At 34.3% G+C, this 13,302-nt stretch overlaps 1 protein-coding gene across 1 annotated transcript in view; it reads left to right on the forward strand.

Moving 5' to 3' along the window:
• The window catches only part of LOC117167041 (transcription factor Sox-19b-like), a 39,346-nt gene that overhangs the window by 5,998 nt on the left and 20,046 nt on the right, over nucleotides 1-13,302 (forward strand). Inside the window, exon 2 of the mRNA XM_033351613.1 lies at nucleotides 5,760-6,022. Within this exon, the coding sequence (XP_033207504.1) occupies nucleotides 5,760-6,022 (263 nt within the window). The remainder of the gene's footprint in view (nucleotides 1-5,759; nucleotides 6,023-13,302) is intronic.

A 13,302-nucleotide genomic window follows, 5' to 3' on the forward strand; every position in this document is an offset into this window, starting at 1 on the left:
ATAATACATAACAGTAAAATACAGTAAATTCGAGAACAGTAAGAAAACATATAATTTTGTTGTTGCCGAAATACAAGTATACACCAGGTTTAAAATGCGTGTTAAGTGGACTACATTAGATACCTATTAATATTCCAAATTTTAACGAAACAAATTTGGTATTTTGAGAAAATTTGGTGTAATAATTAAAAAAAAATCAAAACAGCTTTACTTTTTTTCAATTCTACAATAGTTTTCCCCATCGTATTAGAAATATTGAAAAAACCTGACAAATTGAAACAAGAAAAACCTTAAAAGCTATCAAATTGAAATAAAGGCACACTCTTCGAGAAATGAATTTAAAAAATGTTATCACACGATACATTCAAGCTTTGAAATTCTTGATTTATAAAATCGATTAAACCGAAGCGTATTCAATAATAAAAACTTAAAATTATGACTGTTTATTTAAGTATTTAATTTTCATAGCTGAGCTGTTGGCCAGAGAGCAACGGTAGACAGGATGTCCTTTTCTTTAGAGAAAAGAAAGCATTTTGGCAGGCCTGTTGCATTATAATTTATTAGTCTTATTATTTGATGTTGGCACACTTTTTTCACTTATAAAGACATTATTTTTATTATTATTTTGGCACTGATTTTATAATTACTGTAATAATTAATTTTCTATTTTGAATAACATTCCTTTTAATGAAATGTACTTGTTGGTACTTGCGGAGTTTTTTTCACACATTCTTTATTTATTTTTAGTGATAATAACAAATCTACATACAGTAATACATTTTTCTAACAACATTGGTATACAATCGTCATCTATAGTCGTTATTTTCTTTCAAATTTGTGTGTCAGTCCATTTCTCTAATAATTAGTTTTAATTATTCCCAACATTTTTTTTTTTAATATAAGAATAATACATTTAGTCCATGATAGGTTTGAGTCTGCATATTTTGAAAATTGTTAGTTTTTTTACATAAAATCAAACCAAACTCTCTGGTATTTTTATGTACCACATTCTCCTGACAAAAAGACATATTCATTCCTAATGTACTAAATTCATGCAAAGTTTCATGTAAATCGGTGAATTAGTTCTCACTGTAGGTACATCTCCATATTAAAAATAAAAAAAGAACAAAAAAATAAAATAATTCGTATTTAATTTTTTTCTACTTCTTTTAATAGTTGGCGGGCGGCGTTGCGTTTTAAAATAGAACGTGCCGTATAGTAAAACCTACTCAAAAAAATTGTATTTTCTCCTTACTCTATTCCAAATCAGGATTCATTTTCACAGATTCAAGAAATTCTGGCAACTCTTCAGTTCGCTTTGAAATTCAAACATTGGAGTCTTAAAACTTAAAACTTGTAAGACATTAAAAGAGAAATCGTACAAGGAAGAGGCAAACAATATTTTTGAATTCTTAGGCTCTGGTGAAAATTCTAAGTCTCTTTTTCTTAACTTTTTTTTTAGGATCCTTAATTTATGGTAGCTGTTCTAAATTCTAAAGCTAAGAAACACAGATTGACCTTCAACTTCAGAGAATCCCTTCCTTCTCTGGTCCGCAAGCAGTAAAAACTTAGGTCTTAGGTAATCTCAAAAGGAAATTTTACTTCTCTACCTGCAACGATTTCTTGAGAAATTTTCTGACTTCGAAAATCTGCAGCTGTTGTACAAATTATGTACATATCTTCAGTAAGGCCTACTTCTATGAATAAGTCCTAAACTTCGTTTTTTTTTTGTTTTTGTTAAAAACAGAGAATATTCCAAGATCAACTATTCATAATGAAATGGCGGCTTTTCATTTTATAGTAATTAAATAATGGAATTCATCGCTGACACATTGATGTTTCTGATGATTCAGAGACATCTGCATCAATAAATTCAACACCTTGTATAGTAGCGCCAACGTGTCAATGAAATGTGTCACTGTAAGCGTGGACAAATTTCTTGTCCCTCTTTTATTACTCGAAGCAATAATTGTTGCAACATATGTCAGAGCTTGTACATCAACCACCGCAAACAAATTATCGTTTAAAAATGTTAAAAAGCAAAGTTTTCGATTTGGAAATCTTTGCAAGAAATTTATATTTTGCCTTATGCCAACTGTCGACACAACTCATCGCTCAGAATCAGCGTCGGGGTTGAAGGTAATTCTAACAATAAATTAGCAATGACTTAAACGAACATTTTGCGAGTCTGCAATGGTTTTGTCCGGTACCAGCGGTCATGGGTTCACAAGGGTTAACACTTGAACATTGACAATGCATCACATTTGCCTAACAAATTTAAATATACGCAGACACTGGCAATACTTTCGTGGGCTTAAAATACTCGTGTCCATTAAGAGACAGATTTTTTTTAGTCGTAGGTTTTTTACTAGAAAACACATCTTCATCTACCTACGGGAAACTTTACCCTCGGTACCATTGTTGTAAAATGTAAAAAAGGTGAGAACGATGTTTGAGTATTTTTCTTTCTTTCTTCCTTTTGTGGACGCAGTTACTTTCTGGCAGACTGGTAGATTTGTGGTCGTTGTTAAAAAATTTAATATTTTATGTATAAAGATTGTGCATTTTAAGCAAAAAGTATTCATGCCGAGCTTTTAATTAATAACTTTCAGATAATTAAATTCTTTAATATTAGTAACTTCATGTAATCAAAGATTTTAAGCAAAATTTCATCATTATAATCGGTTATATGTACCATTAATGTTATGATTTGAGAAAACACCGTTAATTGCAAAAAATCGAAAAATGAGTTTTTTTATCGTTGGAATCAGGAAGAAAAAATGCACCTGGCTATTAAATTAATTTTTTCAAATTGGTAATAACTTTTCAAATAATTATTCCTAAATTTTGGAAAAACGTCGTTAACTGCAAAATTTGACGAGTCGTGATTTGAAAGAGAGCCGTAGTTGAATGCGGGCTCAAATCATGGGCAGCTGAATACGTCACAGAAAAATTCGAGAAAAAGCCGCCCTAACTGCATTTATTTTGAGCTGCATATTCTTTTTCCGTGAACGGCGTTTTCTCAAATGACGGATTTCTGAGGTCTGTGACTCGGAGAGAGCCGTAACTGCCCGTTATGGCGTTTTCTGAATTTCAGTATCCCAATCAACAACGATGACTGCATTTTAGAGAATTTACTAACATTTTTTAATAATTTTTTTTTTTTGCAAAAATGAAAAGTTTATATTCAAGTTAGTCGAGAACAACAAAAAATGCGGAAAATGAATTAAAATCCGCGATACCCGCGAAGAAAGGTTTGAACAGTTTTCGTCGATTTTCTCGGCTTCTTTCATTTCGGAGTTAACGGTGTTTTCTCAAATCATGACAGATTACTGACACATATGTACTTTCTTTGTAGTTTTAATGAAATAGTCTTGCATATTATCTCCTGAACATAAGTACTCAAGATTAAGATTTTCCTAAATTTTTAATCTTGAAATTTCGACGATGAAACTTTTCGCATTGACAACAAAAAACAACAAAACCAAATCATAAAATTAAATTCAAGTTTAATTTTTTTAAATAATTGAATGTTTATAGTCGCACCAGTATGCCATGGAACAGAAGCGAATCTTTCTGAAAACACATCCAGCCATGCTTCCTGCTTTGGGGATCGAACCCCCACTAGCGTGTCTGCCAAAGCTTTGTAGTGTTGGAACATACGATAATCACGATACTATCTGAGTCACGATGACTCAACACTAATTTTGTTAAATTAACTTATACGAATTCACTCAAATTGAGTTCTATTTATAAGTTCACAATCATTTAAAGAACATTTTAATTTGGATTTAAAAACTTTAATGTAGAAATTGAAATATGAAAACGTTTGAAACCGACACTTCAAAGGTAGAATCGAAGTTATTGAATCGACATTTTATGACAAAATTATTTTTAAAAAGTTTTCCACCGTTTATAATACACTTTTGTTGATACACAGGGATTCTATAGGTCAGGGAATTCTGGAACCTCAGGGAAAGTCAGTGAATGTGAGGGTTTTTCTGAAATGTTGATTCTCTTAATGAAATCACAATAAAATGCAACATTTTAGTTTAAAAAAATCAACCATTTGGTTTAAAATTAACTTTTATGTTGAAAATTCTACTGTTTCCTAGATAATTCGTCTTTTTAGCACGAAAATTCCAACTTTTTGGATGAAATTATATTTCTTTATTGATTAACAAATGTATTTTGATTAACAATTCAACTCTTTTTGTTTAAAATTCTTCTTTAGAGTTTGAAGGTTCATCTCTTTCGGTCGTAATTTAATCCCTTTTTTGTTCAAAACGTAACTGTTTGATTGCAAATTAATTTGTATTGTTTGAGGATTCAACTGTTATGTTGAAAGTGCATATTTTTTCATTAGTTTAACTGTTTTTTGGTGCAAAATTCAAATTTTTTCATTTAAAGTATCAACTATTAGATTTTTGGTTGGAATTTTATTTTTTGCTTTGTTGAAAATTCAGCGACTTATCTAAAATTAGAACTACTTTCTTAAAAAATTCAGTTTTTTCGTTCATGATCCATAATTTTAGTTCGCAAACATTTTGTTGTTGAACAAAATGTTTTTTCAGAACTATTTGGCTGAAAATTTGTCTTCTTGGTAGAAAATTAATCTTAGTTAAATTTAACTACTTTATTGAAGTTTATTTTTCTATGTTCAAAACATTCTTTTTGACTTAAACTTGATCTATATTTTAGATGAACCTTCTTATATTTTGTTGAAAATTGGGATTTCTTGGTAGAAAATGATCCTCTTAGTTGAAATTTCATCTTTTCGGCTAGAACACAAAAGTATTTATTTAAAAATTCAGGACCTCTAAGTTGAAATATATGTGTGTGACCCATTACGTAATAATAACGGTCGGGGAAAATGAAAAATTGGTCAGGAAAACTGTGAGGAAAGTAAGGAAATTTCGATATGTGGATTTTTAAGTAATCCTGATACAAAAAATGGACTTGATTATTTTCCGTAATTCTACAATACATGGATATTAAGTTTTGTACTTTATAAAATTCAACAATGAAGATTGCAGTGGCGCCCAAACCTATTTTGTTGTGGTGAAGCACTCGCTCCACCTATCAATGGGGTGGGTGGGTACAGATTGCTGAGTGGGCGGGGGTTCACCTTAGTGGTGTGTAACATTGCAATTTATAGATGAGTGGTGGATAACAAGAAAATAAAGAAAAAATTAGTAAATAAAAATAAATTAAGTCTGCTGGCTCCACGTGTATCTGCTATCGTTTGTGCTTCTTTGAACGATTGTTAAACAAACAGTCATATTATATGCTATTCTGGTTTCATTGTGTCAGGGTTACCGCATTATTTATTGTTCTCGTGATCGATTGACACTAGAAACGGAAGGATCCGAACATCATTCGCATTTTCCTCGAGGACAAAGGACTCGAACGCTCGGGTGCTTATTTCGTTTCTGCGTATGACGTTTGAGACGTCGATTCGAAAGATCGCCCTGAGCTCTGTGCAAACACAATGAGACTGACATCGCTTTTTACTACTTGTCAATGTCGATGACTACTCGTAGATGGCAGTGTGCTTATTTATATACACCGCTCCTAATATATATATATATATATATATAATCAGGATCTGAAGAAGATTTGCAGATCTTAATTCTGTGAATGTTTATGTTTGCGAAGCAAATCTTACTATAACAGGATTAATTAAATGAAGCTTTAACTTGTAATTCCGAACTTCGTCATGTATGATCGAAATTATATGTTTAATTTTGAATTTGCAGAGCCGGCGGCAATATGTGCGACGGTGCCTTTTCGGAGACACTTCGTGGGATGCAGGGAATGTCGGGAGCTTCACCCCCAGGAAGTGCGGGGGTGGGTTCAATGGGGGTAGGACTTGGCAGCCCTTTGGGGGCTGCTAAGAAATTGCAGGTGGATCACATAAAAAGACCAATGAATGCATTTATGGTTTGGTCTCGTCTTCAGCGCAGAAAAATCGCCCACGAGAATCCTAAGATGCACAACAGCGAAATCTCAAAGAGGCTCGGTAAGTGAATATTTTTCCTATTTTCCTCTCCCAACACCCCATTTTACCTCACCAATGCGAGATGCTTTTTCTTGTCCGCCTCTGCAAATAATGCATGTCATTCAAATCTCTTCTGTCTCTAAAGTAGACTTTAAACAAGATGTATGCGTAAAACGCTTCAAACTTCTTTAATTTATGAGTCATTTTAGAATGAGGTATTCTTTATTCAAAAACCAGCAATTAACCTGAAATTTTAGATCATCACAATGATCTGAATTTCGATGAATTATATTCATAGTATACAGTTTGGAATCCAGCAAAATATTCTTTTCAAAAATGGTTTTCCCGAAACTAGAGCACGATGCAGAGCTTCGTCCAGGGACCGATCATTTTTAATTTCGAATAGTATGCACAAGAGAAAGAAAGAGAATACGGTAGGGGTGAATTCAGTATGCACGCGTTTTGTGTTCGCGCTTTTGTCGCACGGTTATTGTTCCTGCGAGACTATAGAACCGTAGTGTCATGGGTACTCCGCGATTCATTTCGCGCGTCTCAAGAGCGACGGGCACGAGTTCGAGGATTGGATGTAATACGCATTTTTTCTTTCAAGTCACATGATATAAGACTAGATAAACAAAAGAGGAAAATGTAGCAAATATATTCCTTAAGGGTGAAAAATTGCATATCTCTCCGTTCCGTCAACCATTCTGAAAAAATTCCACTTTTCGTAAATCCATACGGAGACTAGAGAGTCTATTCAGGTTGTCTAGCAATCAGGAAATAGTACAGAATTAACATAAAACTAGCATTACGTTTAAAGTTTTCGAAAATTTGTGTTTTTAAAAGTTTGAAAAGAACAAAAATATTTCCTTAAGATTCCTGGGGAAATTATCAATGATTTTCTACTTAGAAAAATTAAATTTAAACAAATTTCAAAGAACTTGTAAAAATTACGAAAAAAATGATTGCAAATTTTGTTTGATTAAAGAAAAATTCGTCTATTCTGTTTGAGTAAAACTAAAATTTGTTGCAAATTCATTTTTTTTACATTTTTTTTTAAGTTGGAAATTTAACTGTATCATTTTTGGTTGGATATTGATCTTATTTAATTAAACATTTATGGATTTTATGAAAAATTTATATTTTTTGGTAAAATATTAATGTTCTTGGTTGAAAATGCATCTTTATGGTATCTCTATATGTTATCTTTTATGGTATTATTTGATTGAAAATGATTTTATTTCTTCGAAAATTCACATTTTTGTACAGAAAATTGAAATGTTGGGTTAATTTAACTTTTTCGAGGAAAATTTGTCTTTTTGGTAAAAAATTAATCCATTTGATAAAAATTTAACTATTGGTTTTAAAATGAATTTTTGATCGAAAATTCATAATTTCGGATTGAAAATTCAAAATTGCCGTTTCAAAAATGTAAATCAGTGGTTGAATGACTGCCGTGGACCAGTGAGAAAAAAAAGTATTGTCACTTTAAATTCAATTAAATAAAAATGCTAAATTGCAAAAGTGAAAATCAACCGATACTTAAATAATCTTGTCGAGATGTAGGCTTCGGAAGCTGCGATCATGTGAGCGGGGCTAGAGATGGTTACGACTCTTATCTGAAAAACACCAACAGCATAGCGAAAAGGCGTAGTGCGCGTGTACTCACTTTATTATATTGCGCAATATTATGCATTTCAGTTGGAAACTGTTCAGTCGTTCCTGACTGATTTCGTTTCGATACTCATGATTTAGCAACAAGGCTCCTTGCAGTCGTTTTGTATCATAGAAAGGTGCCACTAGAGACACCGTTTTTGACAGATGCATTGCTTACCAAACTTCTACAGTGGTACCAGCTTTAAATTGTAATTGCGCATGTAATTTTTTTTTTAATTTTGAGTAACTTTGAGATAAAATGTTGGAAGTACATGGGTGTGTTTCGATGCGTCTACTTAAACACGACAGTCATTCCCCTGAGATTACAAAAAAGAGACGTTCAGCGTGCGCAACCAGCAAGTCGTTTCTTTTTACGTTCGAAAGCTTGGAGCACGAGAAGAGGCTTCGGCAAGCGGCAAAAATACTTCATTAGGATGAAAGCTCGCTCTTTCCTTCTCAAGCCTCTTCTTCTCCTCCGCTTTCTACCCTTTCTTCTTCGGTTTCCAGTTTTCATGCCACACCGCTTACCTTACACACACGTCTATGTATACGCGTATATGCAACCCCAATCTTCTTCTTGTTTTTTCCTTTTTTTAAACGGTGCAACAATGCATAGGGGTATTTCGGGGATGAGAGAGACAAAAAGGATTATTCCCGGAAAGAGGAAAGGGGAATTACTGCGATCGATGGAAAAGACCGGGGGTGGAAAACAGCCAGTTCGTCGCGTGTCTTGAAAGTGCAGGAATAATGGCGCCTTTGTAAAAGCGATGGGAACTAGGAATTTAAAAAATGCAAGTGATTAAATTTTGCAAATTTGTAAATTCCTTTGTACGGAAGTTCGTGAAGAATCTGAAATTGTCACTGAATTTGTAATTTCCATTCTTTGAGCCAGAAGCACTTTCATTTTCTCTCGCAGGAAAAAGTTAAGAATAGGTCCGAGTTGTAACCAGAGATTGAAAAAGATTTGCTCCTAGCCGTCAGGAAACTTCCATTTCACGTTGCCGAATCGCTAAAAGTTTGAGCGTTCACTGGTATAGAAACATCCAATAACCAGATTGAATTCGCACTCGTTCTGAAGAATATGTACTGCATTCTCACTTCCCCTAAACTCAAGCACGAACTATCGAATGTATGAAAGGTCTGTCAATCACAATGCTGGTTTGAAAGGTGGAATAAAAATAAGATACACACATATGGAATATCAAAAACAAACAAATTTAAAGATAATAATTATTTTAACTTACAATCTGACAGCACACATGGCAAATATAAATATTGTCTAATAGTTTTTCAAAACGCTTGAAAAAATGAAAATCATTGATTTTAATTAGCGTGAAGTAATTATTGAATGGCCTATGAAATAATCACGAACGGTTAAGTCTTTATTGAAAAAAATTGAAAAGAGCCACCTGCTTGCACCTGAACACGCGAAAAGTCAAACGATCGATCCGCTTCTAGCATCACCAGGAACCGGTGCCTCTATTTATGTTACGGCTTTATCCAATCGATACACGTTTTCTCTCGCCTGAAAAGGTTGGCTATGGTAGTGGGTGGAATTGGAGGTTGTGGCGTCGAGGGAACGAAAGGGGAGTTTGGATGTGGAGGGTGGAATCGTATTTGTTTAGAACAATGGCCTGCAGGCTTCGTCAGTATTAGTAGGTATGTTCTCAAGCAATACTACTTCTCCTTCTCTCAACTTTTGGGGACCAACGGAGCTTTCAAGCATAATGGCGTCTGCTTTTCAGACTCTTCGTCAGCGCACAATAACGTTTATTTAACATCGTTTAAAAGTACAAGGCCCGTTAATTAATGGATGGCAGCAGAGGCCGTGACATGCCGGGGTCGAGAGAAAATCAGAGGCGGGATCATCGAATAGCCATGGCGGCCACCACAAGTGTGGTTTTTATCACAAAAGATAACATTCAAACAATTGGGAAGCCTCAATCGATACTTCTGCTGGTTACAAAATTTTATCTTATAAGGGAGGAAATTACATATTAAAAATATTACGCAACACGGAGTTGAATTAAACGTCCGTCACAAAACTGTGATAAAGTGTTGGAGTGATGCAAGGCCTTTCTTGCTTCCGCAATAATTTAATGTGTAATTATTTCTTTAAAATAAATCAAATAAATAACCTCAAACATTAATTCGGGAAAAGTCAACTTAACTAATGAAAGAAATGCATTTTCCTTAAAAAAAAAAACTGAAATGAAAGATCTTGATTCGCACTCGAAATATCCCCTGAGATTCAAAGAACGAATTAAACGAAGTGCACGAGTGAAACGAAAAAGGGATTACCCTTCTAAAAAAAAGGACGCGATTATGGATGAGAATTCCTATATTTTTATTTTTTATTTGACAATATTTCTTCCCGCGAGAAGTACGCAACTCGTTAAGGGATTTTGCAGGTGATAGTGGAACCATGGTAGCGCGGAATGTAATCTGAGTAGGAACGTAAGCATTGTTACCGCGTGCGCAAATACTGATTCTCTAGTGTAAACGAGAAACAATGTAGAAGCCGGTGGAAGTCCTGACAACTGCGGCATAAAAGTAGATCGTATTCTTTTCCGAGATTTGGAATCCTTTGTCACATTTTGCGCCTTTTATGGTATAAAAAAAGAAGATCAGGGTCATTCATAATACGAAGCTTTCATCAGAAAGACACAAACTCGAGTCGTAAATGAAATGGTTTTTGAACGCCATGAATGTGAATATAAAACCGAAGCTCGCTTAAAAGCCTTCTTTTTACCGAATGACTTAGATGGAACAAAAACGGAAATACAATTATTTCTTGCTGACATTTAAAAAAAAAAAATGTTTTACATAAAAAAGAGTATCGCGTTCTTTTCTAGACAGGTAACATTCTGTTTTTGCAAAATATATATTTATTTAACAAACAAACAATACCAGCAGGGGAAATGCGACTGGGGTAAACTTACCGTGGTGAATCGCAGATATCTCCAGCGGACCACTGGAGCCTACCATATATTGGCTGCTCACCCAACCTAGATAACGTGAAATGTTGAAGTATCGGTCCGCAAACTAACTTACACCGACACCTGTTAGAAAATAATGGAGTACACAGATAAAAACATTCAAGTGCAACAAAAAAATATTGAAGAAATTAAATGAGATAAAAAGTGCACTATCCTTCAAGTTGGACCAAATTACACGCAGTATACAAAATTTCATCAAGATCGGTTAAGTATTTTCGGAGTTTAGTGGTGACAAACATCGTGACATATAGATTTATCCAAGATTTTAAATTTGCCCTTCAACTGCTCATGAATTATCAGAAAGATGCTTTCTGAAAAGAAATGTTGAGTTTAACAACTTTTTAATTGAAGATGGTTGAGGCTTACCGTGTGACACTTAATCTAGTGAAACTCTTCAATAGCCCTAGGGCACTTCTATAGTTCTTCCGAGAATTGACGCCGCGCCACTGTAGGTGTAACAGGAACTGCGCGGGGGGCGCAGCTATAGAAAAGTTGAATTATTTTTTATCCTATTCCAATTAAATCCGAATTTTCAGTTTAATTTGTGAATAAAAATTGCCGAATAAACATTTCAAAATGTCTTTTTCCAAACCAAAAAGGATACGTTATGGTTTATAATGTGTTTGCACAATCTAAAACATGTATTTTGTGGTTGGCTCCATTACGGATTCAGCCAGATTCGTTTGGATTTATGCGGTATTAAATGCGAATCAAACACATTTATAAAAAAATGAAAAAAGGGCAATACGAAAGTGGAGTTTTAAGAAGAGGATGTTTTATTTTATTTTAGAGACGTCGCTCCAGCAGCGACGACGTCGTAGGCTTTTGTTATCGTCGACGGCACCACCTTTGTTTCTATTGTTTCTCTACGTGGTACAAGAGTCCGGGCAACGTTTCTGCACACAGTAGTTGTTCCTGTTCCGTTCTGTTACGCCCTGGCAGTGCGTTGAGGCGAGTTTCGCTCGGTTCCGCTCGTCGCTAGATGCCGGGCTTCTCGCTTTGTTTTGCGCTTCACAACAAGTGGTAATTAATTCTTGGGGAAACAATCGGTCCACGTAACTCGGTGCCTGTTTGCTGCTCTGGTCTTCGTCCACCCAACTTCTCAGTCGATGGTGTACACTGCCTACCCACATATCTGCCTTGCCTTTCAGGGACATCAAAACCTATCTTACTACTGAACTCGTGGAAACTCATCGAATGTAAGGAAAAACTTGAAAGATTCGGGGAATTTTCGATAATTTTTCTAAAATGTTCAATCCCCCTTTTCTCTGTGTAAGTTGTCACAATATTTGCTCTGCCCCCTTCCTCCTCCGCTACACACAAAGTCTGAATAAGATTTTATAAACCTATGGAACGAACATCGGTATAAATTCCGTTAATTAAACAAGCATGGAATTCGTTCCTGCTGGTTAAAAATTCGTCGTTTGCTTGTGTTGTAAATTCAATGATGTAGGTAAAAAATATAAATTTGTTGAAAATTCAACTCCTTTTTTGAACTTTCGTTTTTTTTGTTAAATTCAACTGTTTTTGCTTATAATTAGAATCTTTTGTGGTTGAAACATCAACCGCACACTTAGTCAAAAGCTTATTTAAAAATCTTTTTTTTTCGGTAACAATTTATCGTTTTGATTGAAAATTCGTCACCTAGATTGAAAATTTGACTAAATATTACACTATAATCTCGTTCTCAGTCATCCGGTTCTCTACTTTTGTAGAACTGCTGGTCCTTGCAGTTTGTCAGTGGGGGCAGGGCGTAAGCAGTTGCGATTCTCGCCTGAAAAAACCAGCAGCGTCGTGGAAAGGCGCTGTGGGCGGGTACAGTGTACCACGCAATAGCATGCAATACAATTGGAAACGGTTCAGGCGACCCTGGCTGTTTAGGCCCCCCCCCCCCCCCACTACCAAGAGTTCAGTCCAAGGCTATCTGAAGGCAACCCTCGACACTTGACTAAAAGCGAGATTTTGGTCTATGTTGAAAATTATTATTTTTTTTTTCAAAATGGATTTTTTTAACCGAAAATTTAACTATAACCGTTTTTGTTGAAAATTTATTTATTTGGTTGAATATGTAACTACTTTTCTGAAAATTCGTTTTTTTTTATTTCAAATGATTTTTTCAACTGAAATTTGAACTATTATGTTTTTTGTTGTTGTTGAAATTTATTTTTGTTAGTTAAAAATTCCACTATTTTGTTGATAATTCGTCTTTTTTAGTAGAAATTTAATCTTCTTGACGGAAGATTGAAGTATTTGGTTTAAGATTCAAAATGTAGTTAAATGTTTATTTCTTTAGTTGACAATTCGTTTTTTTCTGTTGAAAATTTATTATAACTGAAAATGTAAACTCATCTTTTTTGTGACAAATTCAAAATATGTATTTGTAGCAACCTAATTAGTCTTGCAAACTTCTTTTTGAAAGTCAAAACTAAAACAGTTTGAGAATAGATGTTGGAAAAACTTTAGAGAATACAATAGTTTTTCATTTTTGGCGCTATAAATTTAAAAACTAAGACGGTAATGAAAATAACAGAATAGAACTCTAAATGAAGATTTCACTATAAATTAATGCCTTCATAGATACGTCAATGTTTTTTTTGCTCATATATCGGATCCCTTTTTCGCCTCTTGTCTGCTACTTAACCTCGT

The sequence above is a fragment of the Belonocnema kinseyi genome, chromosome 2, assembly GCF_010883055.1.
Source record: "Belonocnema kinseyi isolate 2016_QV_RU_SX_M_011 chromosome 2, B_treatae_v1, whole genome shotgun sequence".
NCBI lineage: Eukaryota > Metazoa > Arthropoda > Insecta > Hymenoptera > Cynipidae > Belonocnema > Belonocnema kinseyi.